The sequence below is a fragment of the Colobus angolensis genome, unplaced genomic scaffold, assembly GCF_000951035.1.
Source record: "Colobus angolensis palliatus isolate OR3802 unplaced genomic scaffold, Cang.pa_1.0 Scaffold32, whole genome shotgun sequence".
NCBI classification, from domain to species: domain Eukaryota; kingdom Metazoa; phylum Chordata; class Mammalia; order Primates; family Cercopithecidae; genus Colobus; species Colobus angolensis.
Genome location: NW_012116488.1, coordinates 11,656,952 through 11,675,497, shown reverse-complemented (window position 1 = coordinate 11,675,497; position 18,546 = coordinate 11,656,952). Strand labels below are relative to the sequence as shown.

Genomic DNA, 18,546 nt, shown 5'->3' with positions numbered 1-18,546 from the left:
AGGCGCAGCTAGGTAGGTTTCGATTTTCTCCGTCAGACGTCAGACTGCGCCTGCGCAGTCGACCTGTGTCTTTCCCAGGTGTGGGAAAGTTGACAATGAAGAACCCGGAAATGCGCCATTTTAGTCCCTTTGTTCTTTTATTCCCTCCCTCCCTCCGTCCAGACAGTTACCATCTATGGGAGAAATGTCCTTGCAGATGTCATTAAGGATCTTGATAGAAGACAATCCAGGTGGGCCCTAAATGCTATTGCAGGTATCCTCTTGAGGGGAAGGGGGAGGGAGACCTGACAGAGATGGAGGAAGAGGGGACAATGTGACAACAGAGTCTGCGACTGGAGGGGCAACAAATCAAGCAATGCCGGCAGCCACCAGAAATTGCAAGAGGAAGAAGTGGCACATCCCCTAGAGCCTCCAAGGGCACTCGGCTTTCCTGACATTTTGACCTTGTCCCGGTGATACTGTTCTGGATTTCTGGCCTCCAGAACTGTGAGAGAATGCATTTCTATTGGAAATCACGGAGCTCCTGGTAATCAGCTACGGCAGCCACAGGGGACTCACATGGGGTTCTTACCTCTGCTGCTTCTGCCGCAGTCTCCACGCATCGGTCTCAATGTGAGGTGTGAGTCTTAAGAGCAGCCTGGGCCCTTTCCCTGTGCCTCCCCTGCCCCAGATCAGGAGTGGGCACAGGGCACACAGGTGAAAGGCTGACGAGGGGCTGGCCTGAAGCCCTTAGAGCTCTACAGAATGTCAGGACTCCAGGGACCTCAATGCTCACATTCTCTGGTGAGGAAACTGAGGCTCGGGGAGGGGATGTCCCCAGTGTCAGGTGGCACATTAGTGGTAGACCTGGTAAAAGATCCCAGGCTGACTCCCAGCTCAGGATCATTGGTAACAAACACGTGATTATCTGTAATTTATTCCTCTGTTAGTTCCTTGCCAGAGCATTGGGCGTTGGGAGAAGGTAGCCACACCACTCAACTAATATTTTTGGAATCCACAGTATTCATTAATGTTTGATGGTCATTTAAGTAGCAGCACTTTTTTAGGGTGATGCTTTGCCCATTAATCCATGAAAGTAACCTAGGAGTTAGGTATTATTTTACCTGTCTTGCAGGTGAGGGCGCTGAGGCACAGACAGCTGTAACAGCCCACTCAGGACTGCATGCTAAGGAGAAGGTGGAGTTGGGATTCCTGTGTTCTTTACACTTTGCTAAGAAGCCCTTAGCAATTTCATCCTAATATTTTAATGCTGAAGGACACTTGCTTGATCAATCTCAGAATGTATTTTGAGGGTATTAACTGCCAATTAAAAGGAAAAAAAAGTTTTTTTACTTAATACACACTGCTGACTTTGTTTGCTCCCCGTGCCCTCTGTCAAGGAAGCCCAACAGAGTTTAAACACAATTCTATTAGCTCTGATTGTTCATTCGTTTTTGCTGGTGTCGTTCCTAAATCATCCCAAACAGTGAGCACTTCAATTCTGGAAAATCAGCTTCGACTTCTGAGAGCAAATGCCCCTGGAAGCTGTTGGCTAACACTGCGTGGGGTGGTGGCCGTCCCCTTGCTGGCTTGAGCCTCTTTTAGTCTCTCCTGTGTGGCTCAGCACTCACATCGCCACCCTTTCCTGCTCACCACCGGATCTGGGCTTATTTCTGCATGGCCTGTGCTGAGTACCTTGTAACTAGAACTTTCTAATGGGGTTTCCTTGTGGGAGTTCCTTTAGCTTTCCTTGTATTTTTCAGATCTTAGTCACCCTCCCAGGCTTGCATAGTAGGTGAAGACTTATTTGACGCATTTCACGAATTCTGGTTATATCAGTCAGGACGGGCAAGGATTGTGCTGCAGCAATTAAGAAGCTCACAGCTCAGTTCTTCAACCCTTTAGGACGGACTGATTCCTCACCCACTCTATTTTTTCCATGTGGGATGAACAGAGGGGCTTTACCCACCCTGGGGACACAGCAACCAGGTTGAAGGAGGTTTCAGCTCCTCACTTCCCTGCTCCAGACCATCTGACTCTAGTTCCTTTCATCGTTCCTGATGTCACGATTTCAATAGTAAGTGTGATACCAATGACAGTTATCAGAAAACTCCTATGCTGCCATTGAAGCGTTTGCTGTCAGCATCTTCCCAACTTGGATAATCAGCCCCTCTGTCCTGCCCAAGTGCCACCCATTTAAGGAAAAGGACAAATGGATACGACATGTTATTTTTCTCTTTCTGATAAAGCTGATATTGGAGGGTGAGGCTTATGCCTGTTGGGATTTGGGCTTCTAAAACCTGACCTCTCATGGTGGTCAGCTTCACCACCTCCAGCAATGGGAGATTCAGGCCCGGTCTATCCTTGGCTCCACAACTAGGCCAGAGGAAGATTTCTAGGCTGTATGGGACAAGGACAAGGAACTTTAGAGAAACAAGTCATTTCATCGAGACCTCAAATTCAATTTACATTTTGCAGATGAGGAAACTATGGCACAGAGAAGTTGAGGAACTTCCCTGAGATCACACAGCCTGCCCTCTCCCATATGATGCAGAAGTGAGACTCCTGCTTTTTTGGGTTGCTGCCTGGGTCCCTGCTGGGGAGGGAGTTTGCCTCAGTGATGGTGCCTTTCTCTGACTTCTCTACTCAGGATCATTCCATTTGTCCTTTTAGAACTGACCCGGGTTCCTGCAGAAGCGGTCCCTGGCTCTGAGTCCTGCCGTGTGCCTTGTTCACTCCACTGCCTGTGAATTTTCCAACCGAGAACAACACAAAGGCCTCAGCCTTTCAAGGAGCCCTTGGGGTGTTTGAGGTCATCTGTGGGTGTATACTGACCATTTCTTACGCCTCTGGAAAGGTCCCGGGTTGCACCCTAACCCTCTCCACCCAGATCCATGGACGCACGTCTCATTTATTCACCATTCCATACCGCCGTAGACCAGCATTCTCCCAGGGATGGACCTGGGTTTCATCTCTCTATCCCCCATACGCAGCTCATGTTTGCTTGTTTGTTGTTTGAAGAAATGCTCCCTGCTTGGATTTATGGGAGGATCAAGTTGCCCCTGGGAAGGAGATCAGTGTATAATCTGTATTTCCCATTTCTGGTGTGAGAACCTGGAAGCTCCCTGACTATTGTCCTCTTAACAAATGGGGCTCACGGGGTGCCCCCTGGTTGGCAGAGCTTGCACTTCAAACCAAGGTTTCCTTTATTTAGGCTTAAAATCTAAAATTCGTGTGTTCTCTCCTCTGCAAACTCCTAGGTGGGGTAAAAGGTCATAACTCTAAGGTTCCCGGCTGAGCTCAAAGCTGTTTTCTGTGTTTCCCTCTCATCTGTTTCAGAGCAAGATGAGGTTCCTGCCTGCAGTGGGAAACTGACTCGGAACACCCAGGATGCCCCGCAGCTTGGCCTTCAGCTGTTGTTAGAGCACAGCAGGTTCACACAGTGTGGTTCTGGAGGATGGAGTTTTTATCGTGATCCCATATGGACTGAGGAAGTGTGTGCAGTTGGGGACAGCCAGGCCTAAGAGCGGAGAAGTCCTGCCTTCCAGGCCCACACTGGACAGAGCATTTGACCTGCTGGGCCTCAGTTTCCCCATGTGTACTTTGGGGATAATGATTCCTAGGCTGAGTCCTGCGGGACCTGTCTGGAGGATCACATTAGACAGTGAATACACTTTTTAAAAAACTCTGGAAGATACAGTGAAGCTGAGGTCTTATGGCTGTCGCCTCATGGACTTGTGACATGTATTTGTCTTCCTCCTAATGAGGTTGTCATAACGCTCTGCCCACCCCTGACTGATTCCTGTTGATTCCCACGGGAGCCCAGGAATTCCTCTGGGAGCTTATGCTAGTTTGAATAGAGTCTCTCCCAACCAGACTGTCAACCCGTGTGTGACAGACAATTCTTCAAAGTAAAACGATGGTGTCTAAGGTGATGCCCTCAACACTGCAGCCTCCTTCCCTGTCCTGGCTGCTCCGGAAAGCCCACTTGTCTTTGACTCTGCCCCTGTTCTCCTACCAAATGCCAGTTAAATAAGAGGAGTCCTGTGGGTCGTCCAAGGTCGCGGGCTGTGTCAACATCTGGTGGATGAGCTTCTGCTCACCACCTGCAGCTCAGGGCCTGCTCCACATTGGGAGGAGGGCGTTTTTCTCGTGAAGCGTGCTAGGCGTGAGCTGTGGGCCACCAGCAACTCTTATGGTTTAAGGCGGAATTAGCTCTGCAGAAGTTTAGCATGACCCTCAAAGGGGAGAGTGTGGTGAGGTGGTGTGGTTCAGAGGAACGAGTAGCCCATCAAGCCAGCGTTGCCGCTTATGAACTATGTGACGTTGTGGGAGACCAGCAGCCTCTCTGAGCCTCAGTTTCCTCATGTGTAGATTTGGAGTTTCAGAGCACAGCGGATCTACTCACACATCACAGTGCTGCTACAGTGATTAAATGGGAAATAGCCAGGGAGGTTCTTCACAGGGATGTCTGATTCACAGAAAGCTCATAAATGCAAGAAATGTAGTTCTATTTATTCTCTGCTCGAATAGGTGTCAACGTTGTTTTATTATCTGACTTGAACATCGTACCAACTCAAAGGCAGGTCTTACTGGCAATGACTGTGACTCGGAGAGGTTTGGCGACTTCAAGAAGGTCACACAGCTGGCAGGGGGAAAAGTCAGAACTTGGACAACGGTCTTCAGACTCTCAGGTCTGGTGTCATCCTAGGAGGCTCAGTGATGGTCGTATCTTTAATGTATTTGTGGAGAGTGAAAGGCTGTCACTGAGTAAGCGTAAGAGAACAGGAGACTTGTGTGGGAAACAGTGGGTATCCATTGATTAGGCTGAATCATGTTGAATTGCTAATTTCACCATTTTGAACTACAAAAATCACTATTTGGTATGACTCAACCTCATCCTTTAAGCACACATTCGTGACAGTGAGTGGTCAGACAGGGATTCCAAGATGAGTTTGGGATGGGTCGGTGCCTTCCATAGGACAAGGCAATTCCTGGTAGAGACAGAGGGAGCAGCCTGTCCTTCAGCTGGGGGCTCAGGGGACCTCCTGGCTGCTGTGCCCTTTAGCAGGGCCTTGGAGGATGGAAGGACCCTCCTGGCCCTTACCACAAAGACTATTCAGGAACAGCCTCCTGCCATGGCACTGGAGCTGCGGCTGCTCTCGGAAGACTGCAGGGACAGCAACAGGCACAAAGAAGTCAGGCTGCCTGTGGCCCCAGTCAGGACTCAGGCGAGAAAGGGAGGGCTTGCAGGGGTCAGTGGGTGCTGTGCTTCCTCTCCCATAGCTGGGGAATCCTTGCGATGGCCTTCCTGAGCCATCAGCAGGCCTATGGCCACATGACTAGGGAGGAGAAGGGATAGAGGGTAATGGTCTTCTGGGGACTGCTGGGCCTGGTTGAGTCTGAGGAGGAGATAGAGAAAAAGAAGCAGAGACCCTCCTCTTTATCTGGGGAGAAGTGACCTGATTCTAAATGGAGATATGCGAGGCATTATGGGGCAGTGATGGAAGGACAAGGGCTGAATAGGTGTCCTTGTCGCCCCATGGAGAATGGGCTTCAGGAGGAATCTGCTTCAGTCATTTTCCAGAAATGCCCAAGAGGTGCAGGGCCCAAGCCTGGTTAGGTGACAGTGGGACAAGAAGAGGACACGGTCCTCTCTCTTTTCATATTGCAGATGCCACAGAACAGGGCTAGGGCATGATCAGGCAGTTCTCGGGCCCCCAGGAGGGCAGCCTTGAGGTGGGCACAGCCAGCCCTGGCAGGATGAGGAACCCTTGGTGGCGGGGAGTGGGGGATGAGCAAGGGGACATGAAGATGCTTGGAGGAACCTGGGGTCATGGGCTGGTATCTGATTCCTCCCCTGTGATTCCTTCTTAGGGACTCCAAGACAGGACAAGGAAGACTGGAGCTCTCCAGAAACAGATGGGCCCAGGTTCGTAAGCCGAGGATTCAGCCCCCTCCATCCTGGCCCAGCATATGCCTGCCCAGCCAGATGCTCCATGAACACAGTTCAGGGGGTCCGGAGACAGCACTGTGACCTGGAGCCCACACACGGCCTCAGCAGGCAAAGGAAGACTCAGAGACAACAGGGGAGGGGTTTGCAGTCACACGCAGGCAGGGACCAGCTCAACCCTTCTTTAATGTCATCCAGGGAGGGTGCCAAGGATGGAGGGGAGGGGCTGAGGAGTGACAGGCAGTTATGTCTGGGTGGGATTCACCACTTTTCCCATGAAGAGGGGAGACTTGGTATTTTGTTCAATCATTAAGAAGACAAAGGGTTTGTTGAACTTGATCTCGGGGGGAACAGACATGGGTATGGCCTCTAAAATCGTGGCCCCAGCAGCTTCAGTCCCTTTCTCGTCGATGGTCAGCACAGCATTATGCACGGCCTGGAAGGGAGAGAAGCAGAGATGTTCTAAAGCTGAGTTATGCCCCAGCCCAGGCCTCCAGCAAGGCTCACGTGGACACCTGCGAGGAAGTGTTCACTCAAGCCTTTCTCCCGCTGCACGGCCCTGGCCCTGCACATCCTCTCCCTCCCTGTCACGCAGGCCTTGCTCCTCCTCAAGGCTTTGGCTGACAGGGCCGGCTCCCCTCTGTCCATCTTCCCGACAAGCGCCTATGCCCCTGCTCAGGGTGCACCCACAACTCAGAACGGGGAACAGCATCGCCACTCCATGTCTGCCTCCAGGGCTCTCTCCTTTCTAGTACACAGCTTGAAGATCCTCGAGGACATGGACCCTGACAGTGACCTTCACAGTGCCTAGACCCCAAGACAACGCAGCCGTTCACGCAACTGCAGTTGTTCTTTGGTCACCCTTAGTTTTCCAAAGTAAGTGTCATCTGCAGCTGACATCATTCATTCATTCAGACACCAAATCTCACAGATCGAAGGAGTCACAAAGTCCTTTGAAACAACTTAACCCAAACCTTTCTGTGTCAATACGGATAAATCAAGGCCCAATGTCTAGAAGGTCCTGGGCAAAGATGAAATTCAGGGTTGGTGACGCAACCTCAAGGGAGGCCCTGAAAGTGCCAGCGGCACAGCAGGCCCCTGCCTGGCTTCGCCATCTGACCACGTCCCACGTCGGTGAATCACGGGCATCCTCATTTGTTTCCCTTGGCCCCTTCCTCAGCCTCAGGACAGAACTGCAGCCCCCATACATTGTTCCCTACAGATACTGGGGTGCAACAGGGTCATCAGGGTGATCTCACCTTGGAGAGCTTCAGGGGTACCTCCTCCGTGACCCCCGAGAGGTCAGCTCCATTGCTGAAGACCTTAGTGATACCCAGGGGGCCCAGGACTGTCTTCAGATCATAGGTTCCAGTAATGGACATTTTGGGTAAATATAAGTTGGCAGACCTGCCGTGCAGAAAAGAAATTCAAGGCATGGCACAGCATTCCTCTTGTTCTTCTGGGACCCATGCAGTGCAAGTGTTTTCTTTTCTGATTACTTCTGCCACTTATTCCTGTGTCCTCCACCCACTCTAAGATGGGAACTTGGCTTTGGTTTGTTCTACTATTAGCTCTTCTACATTCATTGAGTCAAGGAATGTTAACATCAAATGAATCATGAAGGCTTGAAAGGCCACCTCCTCTGAGATTCTAGGTGTACTGGAAGCATGTCTCATCCTTCCCTGTAGTGTCTGGTCACTGGGCCCCCAGCCTGAAACATCCCCAGGGCCCTATACCCAGAGGAATATGGGCTGGTGGCAGTGCCACCAGAAGACTGACCACACCAGGCTGAGTGCTCCCCTCTTATTTTCCATGGGGAGACAGACCACCCCGAGCAGGGTCTGGTGTGAGCGGGCAGCCTGGCTCTGGGCTCTCTGATAGTTACCCTGTCAGCCTCCTTGTTCTTTCTCAACCCCTAGAGCAGGGACCTCAGGAGGTGCTGGCGTGAAACAAAGAAATTCCAGCTTCAATTCCTGTTATGAACTCAGCACCTTTTGTATTTTCATCTTGGTTTTACAGTGTACAAAATAAACTAGATCAGGAGGGCATGGGCGTAATTATGAATGCACACAGATACGCTAATGTGTGGCTCATATTCGAGTATCATTTACTACAGGGCACCGAATCTAACAGCACAGATAAAGTGACAGAGAAACTCAAGCCTTCTGCTAACATGCCCTGGCTATTCCAATTTTGAACCTTGCTTTTCTGGGCCTAGCCACACAGGCTCTTCCCCATCCCCATAGGGACATTCTACCCTTGAACTCCACACTTCACTACAGCCTTTGCCAGGAAGCCCACCTGTTCGTTTCTGGTTCTGCCAGAACGTGTGGTTTTGCTGCTGTCCCTGCCCTGGGCACTGGATATTGGGAAGGGACAGTGTCTACGCTGGAGTGGGAAGTTCCCAAGGATGAGACCTTTACCTCCTCATCCCTGGGTACTGTCCTCCTCATGGAACATGGCCGGCGCCACCTGAACTCAGTGGTGGCCTCATTCTGGAAGCCAAGTTTATGCAGAGTAGCAGTGACCCAGGGATGTAGTGTTCACCCTCTCCAACCCTCTGGTCAGTCCTGATGGGCCTCAGTCCCAATGTGGCTAAGAGGTGCGGGCAGCTTCTTGGTCACCCTCAGGTTGGGGAATCACCTTCTGTTTTCATTTTCCAGGAACTTGGTGATGATATCGTGGGTGAGTTCATTTTCCAGGTGCTGTAGTTTCCCCTCATCAGGCAGGAAGAAGACGGCGGTGGCGTTGCCCAGGTATTTCATCAGCAGCACCCAGCTGGACAGCTTCTCGCAGTGGTGGATGTTAAACATGCCTAAACGCCTCATCATGGGCACCTTCACGGTGGTCGCCTGGTCCACGTGGAAGTCCTCTTCCTTGGTGGCCTTGACCTCAAAGGGTCTCTCCCATTTGCCTGGAGAGAGAGGGCAAGGTGGGCATCAGTAGGGGTGGGTGAAGGTTTGGAAGAGTGTGGCAGAATAAAGGAGCCATCAGTCCCCTCCCTGAGAAGCCCTGAACCCCCTTGATGACACACATCCCTCAAGCCTCAGCTTCATCATCTGTAAAAGGTGCTAAAACCAACCATCCAAGCTGCCAAAAAGGTCTGTGTGGAGGTAATTCCAAACTAGAGGAAGATGCAGAATTTCCACATCGCGGAGATGTAAGGCTAAGGGATGCCATCCTGACTGTGCATTTTTATTGGAATCGTATGTTTATTTGAGGGTGTCTTGGATATTACATATAAAATGTTGGAGCATCAGGCATATTTGTTACCTCCTGTCTAAGGCTCCCTGCCCCTTGTTAATTGGCAGCTCAGTTATTCATTCAGGGCAAACATTCTGCTTACTATTCCGGAGAGTTTTCTTTATCCCCTGGATTGGCAGGGGAAATGCAGGTGCCTAGGCAGCCTCCTCTCTCCCATGCCAAGAGAGCTTCGCCATCGAGGCATGCAGAGTGGACAGGGGGCCTCAGAGACCTCTGATTCCAGCTTTCTCATTGGACAGAAGGAGGAGACTGGGGCTGGAGAGGGACCGGGGCCTGCCCTAAGCCACAGCAGAGCCAGGATCTCAGTTGTGCTGACTGCAGCTTGGCTGCTCTCCACTGACCATCCTTTGCCTCAAGAGTATTTTAACCCCTCAGGGGCAAGAAGGCAGCCTGAGATACAGAAGGGTCCACCACCTGCTGTATGCCACGCTGTTCCCAAGGTGTTTGTCACTTGTTTAATCCTAAAAAAAACTTGACAGCAAGGACGGTATTTTATCCATGCTAAGATGGGAAATTAGCACCTCAAGGAGGTAGAACGCATTGTTCTTTGTCAAAAGCTAATAGTGGTAGAGGCAGGATTTGAACCCAGGTCTTTCAGACTGCAAAACTGATACTCATTCTGGGCCATTAGAGTCGTCTAAAGTACGTTCCATGAAACTATCCCTTTATGCAGTATATTACAATTTGTTCTATAGTTCTAAGCATTATATATTCTACATATACAGTACACACAAGGACATTAAAGGCTCTGAAAAGTTCTGCAGAGCTGTCAGCGGTTTTGACAATTTAATCTATTATTCCCTCAAATTACTCAATGATGGAAAACATTTTAGTGTTTGCGTGTAGAAAATTGAAGAGCCCACACTGACATGCATTGCTATAGCCCATAATGCATTGCCAAGGAGAGTTCAAGGGATGATGGTTTGAGAATATTTTTGGTTGTTTCTATGGGAACAGCTCAGGCTGGTTTTGCAACCTTACCTTTAAAGAAGATGTAATTCACCAGAGCCAAAACTGTGTTACTGTCAAGCTCCTTGACCAAATCCACAATTTTGCCTTGAGTTCCCTTCTCCACGTAATCGTTGATCTGTTTCTTGGCCTCTTCGGTGTCCTCAAAGTTGACAGAGAAGGCTTCTGAGTGGTACAGTTTTTTGACATCCTCCAAAAACTTATCCACTACCTTCAGGCTCTTGCTGAGGAACAGGCCATTGCCGGTGGTCAGCTGGAGCTGGCTGTCTGGCTTGTTGAGGGTACGGAGGAGTTCCTGGAAGCCTTCATGGACCTGAGCCTCCGGAATCTCCGTGAGGTTGAAACTCAGGCCCTCCAGGATTTCACTGTGCGTGTCAGCCTTGCTCCCCAGGGAGAGCATTGCAAAGGCTGTAGCGATGCTCACTGGGGAGAAGAAGATATTGGTGCTGTTGGACTGGTGTGCCAGCTGGCGATATAGGCTGAAGGCGAACTCAGCCAGGCTGGGGGTGATCTTGTTGAAGGTTGGGTGGTCCTGATCATGGTGGGATGTATCCGTCTTCTGGGCAGCATCTCCCTGGGGATCCTCAGCCAGAGAGCTGGCGAGCAGGCAGCACAGGCCTGCCAGCAGGAGGACGCCCCACGAGACAGAAGATGGCATTGTCCTGCAAGATAGAGACGGGGGGCCAAGCCCTGAGTCAGGGCACATGATGACTCCCAGTGACCCGGGATTGACACCACGTGGAAGTGCCTAAGGCTTATTAAACCAGCCTGTGCCAAGTACTTGCTGACATCAGTAACAGTGAAAGAATCAGAAGAACAGCAAAATGTATATAGTGCTTACCATATGCCAAGCACTGTTCTACGTGCGCACATGTGTTAACTCATTGCTTTCTTATAACAATCCTGTGAGGTGCTGATGCTACTATCCTTCTTTTTCAGATGAAGAAACCAAAGCCAGAGAGATTAGGTCAGCTATTCAATATCACTGAGGAAGCAAAGTAGCAGAACCAGAATCCTACATCTAGGTCCTGCACCCAGGCTCTGGATAGCTCGACTTACATCTGCAATGACCCTAAGATGCAAGTGGTACAGCCATTGTTTTACAAAAGAAGCAAATGAGGCATAAGAAGAGGAATGGGCCTGGCCACGATTATCCAGGAATCAGGCCAGATCAGAATGAAGAATCACATCAAACTAGAAGCCCTTGGAGGGCTTCTATGTAATCCCACTGTTTAGTGGCCAGGGACACTGCTGCACAGAAGGGAAATGCATCTTGCACATAGGCACCAGCTAGAGCATGGTGGGGCTGTGATTAAATACCCTGGGAGCTGTTCTCCCCCAACACTCACAAGGATCCTCAGCCCTTAGGGTTTTTTTCCTAAGAGAGGGGGCTGTCCCCACAATGCTCTGTGGTCCCAGCCACAAGAATAGGCTGATGTCCCTGCAGTCAGCTCACCTGCCATCTGGATCACCAATGGTGTCCCAGTTTTGGGCTCTTGCTGTCAGGGACTTTAGAGAAGCTCATCTCTCCTTTAAAGCAGGGCTTTGTGCTGCTTTAAAGGAGATGGGGGTGGTGGGAAGTGAAAAAACATCTCTTTTAGCTTCAGATAGACCTGGGATCTAATCTGACTCTGTCACTTTCCAGGTGTATGAGCCAGGACAAGTCATTTATCTCCCTGGTCCTCATTTTGCCTCATACATAAAGTGAGGCTGTTGGAAGAATTTAGTGAAATAAGTCTAGACACCAAACCTTACATCAAAAGAATCTGAGAGGGCAACTCTTTTGAGGGAGGAGTTGGAAGGTGTTGCAAATTCAAAGCCTTCAGGTGATATTCCAGTGAGGAATACATGTTTCATAGCTGGGGCTGAGACAATAGGGAGTGGTGGGGCTTGTGGCTGAACCAGCGAGAGCAGGCTCTGCTGAGCAATGGTCAAAGTCAGTGTCATCCACAGCAACACAGAGCGTGCCCTGTCCCACAGTGCTCCTTCTACTCCAGATATGCCCAGACTTTGGACCACCAATCTGCAGCCCACTGAGCAGAACCTGCTGTCTACACAGATGGGAAAACTGAGGTCCTAGCTGAGGAGAATATGCCTGGCAGCCACATAGTTAACTACTAGTCACAAAACTAAAATCATCATCTTAACAAAATACAAAGAAAAAGGTGTCCTTGAATTTGGGAAATGAAACACTGGAGAAAAAAGTTGGAAATAACAAATATTGAGATTCATTGACCCCCCCCGGACTGTTAAAAGTTTCTTTCCAGTAAAGCAACAAAATGAAGCATAAAGCTGGTTTCTCTCTACCACCTTTCTCCTGGCGCTCTTACCTCTAAGTAATCCAAATGGAACAGACCACACACTACATAATACATGTTTGTAGTTTTCTTCAACTAGCTAGTGTTGTCAGAACTGAAGACGGTGCTAAAATTAGTGCTGTATATTTCCATCTCCCTTAGGTTTCTCTTTCACTTCCCAACTGGATTTTGTGCAGTCCTTCATGGTTTATGGAAATTCCCCCATCATTACAGGGCTCAGAGGTCAGGAGAGAGTTGGGCCTCCGCAGGGTGGGGACACTAAATATGCTGAGTGGCCTTAGGGCCAGAAGTTGTGGCTTCTAGTCCTGGCAGGGCCATCACTATCCACTTGGCCTTGAGTAAGCATCCCCTGGTCCTGGGGCCTCACTCTCCCCAGTTGTGCAAAGTGGGGCTGGGAGAAGACCTCACTGGGGTCCTCTGTACGCTAACATAGGATTTTTATTTTATTTTATTTTTTTTTGAGACAGAGTCTCGCTTTATCTCCCAGGCTGGAGTGCAGTGGCATGATCTTGGCTCACTGAAACCTCTGTCTCCTGGGTTCAAGCAGTTCTCCTGCCTCAGTTTCCCAAGTAGCTGGCATTACAGGCACATGCCACCACGTTTGGCTAATTTTTATATTTTTTAGTAGAGACGAGATTTCACCATGTTGGCCAGGCAGGTCTTGAACTCCTGACCTCTTGATCCGCCTGCCTCGGCCTCCCAAAGTGCTGGGGTTACAGGCGAGAGTCACTGCACCCAGCCAGGATTCTTGGTTAGAATGGCATCTAGGTTCGATGTAGCGAAACAGATGGAGAATTTCCATAGCTAGGCCTGAGGAGAGGCGCCCTCCTAGACAGGGGGCTGCTGGGCTCAAAGGAGGTGGCGAGGCTGGTGCAGGGAGGGTGGAGAGGGGGTGACAGCTGGGAGGAGCACATTTCCCCACACCCATCCATCTTTCCTGGTGTCACATCACCTACTCTGGTTTCCTCCTTTCACAGTGAAGAGTTTGAAGCCCAGAGAGGGTCAGGGCCTTGTCGAGGCCATACAGCAAGTCAGTGACAAAGCTGGAACACGTCTTGGCTTTCCCAGCACTCCGATCACGGACTGAGACAGCTGTGCCCTCAAATCTCAGATGGTGAACGTCAGAATTGGGCTCTGACATTGGTCTCAAGCATAGTGTTGGGGTCATTATGCCTCCCAAGCTGTTCCTTATAGCATCAGGACTCCAAAACCTGCTCTCTCCTGGCCCTTCTATCAGAGGTAGCACCCTGCACCCCCAAAAGCTAGTGCCTGGGAGGGCGACTGGACAGGAGAAAGTAGGTGGTCAAGTACCCCACGGTGTATGGACACTGAGGCCAAGCTTTAAACCAAAAGAATGAAGACTTCATGGTGACATTTCTGGAATTGGGGCAGGTGGGAGCACTCTTTGCAGGGCCGGGGAGAGGGAAGCGAGTCACTTCCTGCCTAATCTCACACCATTTCTACCCAGGAGCATAAAATAAGGGACCAAGAGCAACCCAGCAGGGTGCAGGGAAGAGAATCTCACCCATGGTCAAACCACCTGTTGAAATGGGCAATAAATAAACCCAAGTGTGACCAGGCCCTGTCACTTACGGGCAGGGGGCCTGGGGTCAATGACTTCACGGCTTTGAGCATTGGCTTCAGAGCTGTACAGTGGAGAAAAGAGTCCCTTGGACAGAGATGAGGAATAACCGATGTAATGCGTGAGTGGGCACCCGGTGCGGAAGCCCCCCCGTACCTGCACACAGGTTGAGCTCCCGCCCGAGAGAGGGCAGATTTCTTCCTGGCCAGCTGCTACACTCCCCAGGACCCATTTCAGCAGGAAGGGGCTCCTGCTCAGCAGTGAACAGCATCTGAGTTTGGCAAATTTTCCATCAAATTCTCCAAGTGTTTGTTTACTGCCTGCTAGCTGCCTACCCCTATGCTAAGCAAACATCAACCTCAGTGTCACCATCATTGCCACACTTACTGACACCAGGCAATTTACAGGCACTGTATCATCTAATCTGTCCCCAAAGCTTACCCTATGAGATGCAAATGATTAACCCTGTTTTATAGACAGAAAAATTGAGGCCCAAAGAGGATTCAATAACTCACTAAAAATCACAGAGCTACTTGCTTACAAAACTGAGATTTAATCCCAGATGTTTTGCCTGGGATTAAACAGATTTGACTGCAAAACCTGACATTTAATCGTCTCTGTGTACAAAGCTGCAGCCAGAAGTCTTGAATCAGAAGACTTCAGAGGTGGCCTGGCTACCTGAAGAGGGGCAGCATCAGTTTGTGGCTAAAATTAGAGGCTCTCAGGCCAGATTGCTCCAGATCAACTTGCTATTAGCTGTGTGACCTTGGACACGTTACTTAACCTCTCTCAACCTCAGTTTCCTGGAGATGAGAAAGGTGGACTTTGTCATACAGTTATTATGAAATTAAATATGCACAAAATACCAAGAAGTGCCTGGTGCACAGTAAGTTCTCAAGAATACCAGTTCTTCTGGCTAGTGCTGCAGGTCTTTTAGAGGCGTTCTATGGGAAACTGGCCACCTTGGCCTTGGTCAGCTTTTTGACCCCTGTCTCCAAAACTCAGTGCAGGAAAAATTAAATTCTTCCAACACTCCAGAGATCAAGGTCAGGTGGGATGAAGGGAGGGGACAGAGGTCAAAGGTTATCATGTTTTGCCCAAGAGAACAGAGAGGTTGAGCAACTGTCTGAAGTCACCGAGCATCAGAGAGGCCTCAAGTCCAGCCCAGGCTTCCTGCTCCCCATCCAGCGACTGAGACCTGAGAGAAACGGTGAGCACTAGGGCCAGGCTCAGGATTTCGGGGCCTGGAGCCAGGTGCCTAAGCCCAAATTATGGATGGTGTGTGATTTGGGGCCAGTTATTAACCACTCGGTCCCCAACTTCCTCATCTGTAAAATGGGAATCACCCTGGTAACTGCTTTGGAGGGTTATGAGGCTTAATCGTGCACTGAGCTTAGCTGTGGCCTGGCACAGAGCGATTATTCAGGAATGCCAGCTTGAACCCTGGGTGACGGTGCCCCTCACAGCTTCCTGTCCTCCACTGAGACAGGAGGGCCCAGAGGTCCCCAATGCATGGGGAGACCCATCTTGATGTAAGGCTGAGGCCTGGCACAGGTCTGTTCCTGGTCATATCTGGAGGGGATGGAGAATGTGAGCCGGCGTTCCTCCCCACCCCTCTCTGGACCTTAACCTCCTCATCCATAGAAGGGGAAAAAAATGCGTGTCCAAGCAGTAGGAGAGGTGGTGAGGCTTACAGGAGACAACAGATAGGAACCCCCTGACAGACACAGGAGCTGCACAAACAGAAAGAAATAGCTGCGCTTCGTTGTCGTTGCTGTATCTTGGCTGGTGCCCCCCTCCTGGGGTGCCAGGACCGCGGAGCTAGACACCCTCATGCACTTCTGCTTACCAAAGCCAGTGTATCCGCCAGGAGGTACTGAGTGGGGACCGGGCAGGACTGGGAAGCAGGACACAACCCTCATGGCTGCTATTATTACGACAATAGGAGCCCAGCTGTAGCCCTTCCATCTGCCCTGCACCTCAGCAGGCGGATACCCGCTCCACAACCCCCTCCTGCCCCAGACCTGCTGCCTGCCTGGGCCGTGGGGGACTCAGAAGCCTCTCCAGAACCTCTCGCAGTGAAAGGCATACTTACGATTCACTGTCCCGGGTCAGTGGTGGTGCCTGAGGCTGAGGAGACAGAGCCCTGGCCTTGTCCGTATTTAAGCAGTGGACGCAGAGGGGCAACGGGGGAGGCTGCTGGTGAATATTAACCAAGATCACCCCAGTTACCGGAGGAGCAAACAGGGACTAAGTTCACAGGCTGGGCTCTGAGTCGCCCGCCCACGCTGTCCGGACACTCTGCCTGAGCAGCGTACAGCCTCCACTGCACGTACCAAAAGGAGTCATTGTACCTGGCTCAGAAACCACAGCGTCCTGTGTCCAAGGTGGAGGGGGTGGCGTGAGTCAGACAGTCGCTGGGAGAGTGCCACTTTGCTGGCCCTCTGCTCTCACTGCAGAATCCTTAGCGGCTGTTCAACTGGTAGCAAGATCTACCATTTACTGAGTCACCCCGAAATGCCTGATGCTGAAGACTGATGCCGCCCTGGGAGATCAGAGTGGGTTAGAGCCCATTTGACAGATGAGGAAACTGAGGCTCAGAGCAGAGAGGCTGCTCATCCGAAGTTACCCAGTCAGCCTTAGATACAAAAACCCTGTTGATTGTCCCAATGGAAAAATGGAGCATGACTGAGGCAGACACAAGCATCAGGCTGGCATGGGAGACCATGAGACAGGGTAGAGGTGGGAGAACAAATCTGTAAAGAAGAGTGGCGCTGTCTCAGGCAGGCCGCTTCACCTCTTTGAACCAGGAAGTGTTTCACCTGCATCCTAGAGAGTTGGAAGTCTCATTCCCAAGCATGCTTGTGAAGTGCCTTGGGTGAAGTGCCTGGCACACAGCAGACTCTTTATGTGGGTCTGCACAGCCCTCTGCTTAGCCTGCCCCGCAGGCTCCTCAGAGCAGGAGGAGGTTCAATTCTGACCAGCCTCAGGCCTGTTTCTGTTTTTGCTCCTGGAAAATCCGTGTGATGTGTATACAGCTTGGATTTTCTTTGGGAACACGGCCCCCACCCTGGGGTTGATGGAGGCCTTTGGGGACCACTGGGGGTGGAGGGGAGGGGTGGTACAGGGTTGAGGCCAGTGGGGCCCCACTTGATTGCAATCCCTTTAAAAGCCTAAATCAGATTGCATCACCTTTTGTGCAATGCGTAAACTTGGTTGGGAGCTGGCGTACGTGCCGTGGATACTTGCAGAATGAATGGATGAGTGCGTTTTTGCCCCTTCTGTCATTCACCAGTCCCACTTATGCCTCCACCTTGGGCCTCTACCAGGCGAGTGACCCACAGGATCCTCCAGCACACATATTCAGACCAGGGAACCCACTTACTGGCTGTGAGGCCTCAGGTGAGCTGTTTAACTGCTCTGAGCTTCAATTTCCCCATCTGTAAAATGGGGACGGTGACGGTATGTACCTTGTTGAGCTGCTGTGAGGATTAAAATGCAACAGTTCAAGGAAAGCTCAGAGCTGGGTGCTGGGTGTGCCCGGAAAGCCCCTTCTGATGCTGTCCTCCCTCCCCCATGTCAGGGGTCTCCCTGGTGTCACTGGGGTGGGGTGGGCCACATTTGAAGAGCTTTCCCCCAGGCAGTCTCTCATTCAGTTACCCTGTCGGGGGAGTAGGTACCACCCTCTTTTCAGACAGTGGGAAACTGAGCTCAGACTCCCCTCCCCTTCTCTCTGAGCTCTCTTCCCTGCCAGCTCCATCCCCTGGCTTCAGGGCCCCTGTCCTTCCCCTGAGCTGGCTGAATGGATATTCTGCTACTCTACGTCTACTCACAGCTCCAGTGCTGGGCTGTGGTTGAGGTCACCTGCCCTCAGTACCTCCTGGGCTTTTCTTCCCCTCTCTGAGCCTTCATTTTCCCATCTGCGCCATGACCCCCACTCCAAGCCCCACTGTCCCTCCCATCTGTGGAACTGAGTGAGCAACAGCAGCATCGTCCCACTTTTCCTGCTATCCTCAAGCTCCGTCTCCTCCAGCAGGCACAGGAGAGTGGCCTGGAGGCTGGCAGAAGGTTGCTGCCCTCCTACCTGGAATTCCTGGCAGAGGCAGTGGCTAGGCTTTCCTCAGAGTGCTGATCCCCTCCTCCTCCTTTGCTCAGCTCAGTACTCTGAGGGTTGCTGCGTGGAGGCAGTGCACGCCCTGGGCACAGGGCCCAGTTCCTGCCCACCCAGGAAGTCGGCCTCGGGTGGCGGGTGGCGGAGGCAATAGGTTGGGGAGGGCGGGGAGCTTGGGCAGGAAGGGGCCTTGCCCGTTGCCAGGCACACACAAGACTGGGCCCTCATAAACTCACAGAGCCCTGCGTGTCACCTGTTCTACCCGCCCTGTCAGCTCTGTGACCCAGGACGAGTCACCCTCTCCCTTTGAGCTGCCGTAAAAGGTGCAGTCACACTGCCCAGAGGATTATTACCAGACATGACAGGCCTT

The 18,546-nt window shown here is 51.2% G+C and overlaps 1 protein-coding gene across 7 annotated transcripts; it reads right to left on the bottom strand.

The window, feature by feature from the left end:
• Positions 1-6,100: 6,100 nt before the first annotated feature.
• SERPINA1 (serpin peptidase inhibitor, clade A (alpha-1 antiproteinase, antitrypsin), member 1) lies at positions 6,101-18,289 on the bottom strand. Of its 7 annotated transcripts, none has more exons than XM_011951538.1 (7): positions 18,065-18,289; positions 16,420-16,610; positions 16,161-16,264; positions 10,178-10,827; positions 8,576-8,846; positions 7,192-7,339; positions 6,101-6,368 (listed from the first exon to the last, which is right to left on the bottom strand). In XM_011951538.1, the coding sequence occupies exons 4-7, from the start codon at positions 10,821-10,823 to the stop codon at positions 6,177-6,179; spliced, it is 1,257 nt and encodes a 418-aa protein (XP_011806928.1). In that variant the 5' UTR covers positions 10,824-10,827; positions 16,161-16,264; positions 16,420-16,610; positions 18,065-18,289; the 3' UTR covers positions 6,101-6,176. The 7 variants fall into 7 exon arrangements, with proteins under 7 accessions (XP_011806928.1, XP_011806924.1, XP_011806925.1 ...); XM_011951534.1 differs by having other exon boundaries at positions 16,402-16,610; positions 18,065-18,288; XM_011951535.1 differs by having other exon boundaries at positions 16,161-16,261; positions 16,402-16,610; positions 18,065-18,288.
• Positions 18,290-18,546: the final 257 nt, after the last annotated feature.

Excerpts from the sequence above, each read along its gene's own strand:
- SERPINA1 (XM_011951538.1), bottom strand. The coding sequence starts at position 10,823 with ATGCCATCTTCTGTCTCGTGGGGCGTCCTCCTGCTGGCAGGCCTGTGC. Across the intron at positions 8,847-10,177 it reads GAATTACATCTTCTTTAAAG|GCAAATGGGAGAGACCCTTT; the intron begins GTAAGGTTGCAA and ends CTCTCTCTCCAG. Across the intron at positions 7,340-8,575 it reads CTGGAAAATGAAAACAGAAG|GTCTGCCAACTTATATTTAC; the intron begins GTGATTCCCCAA and ends TCTGCACGGCAG.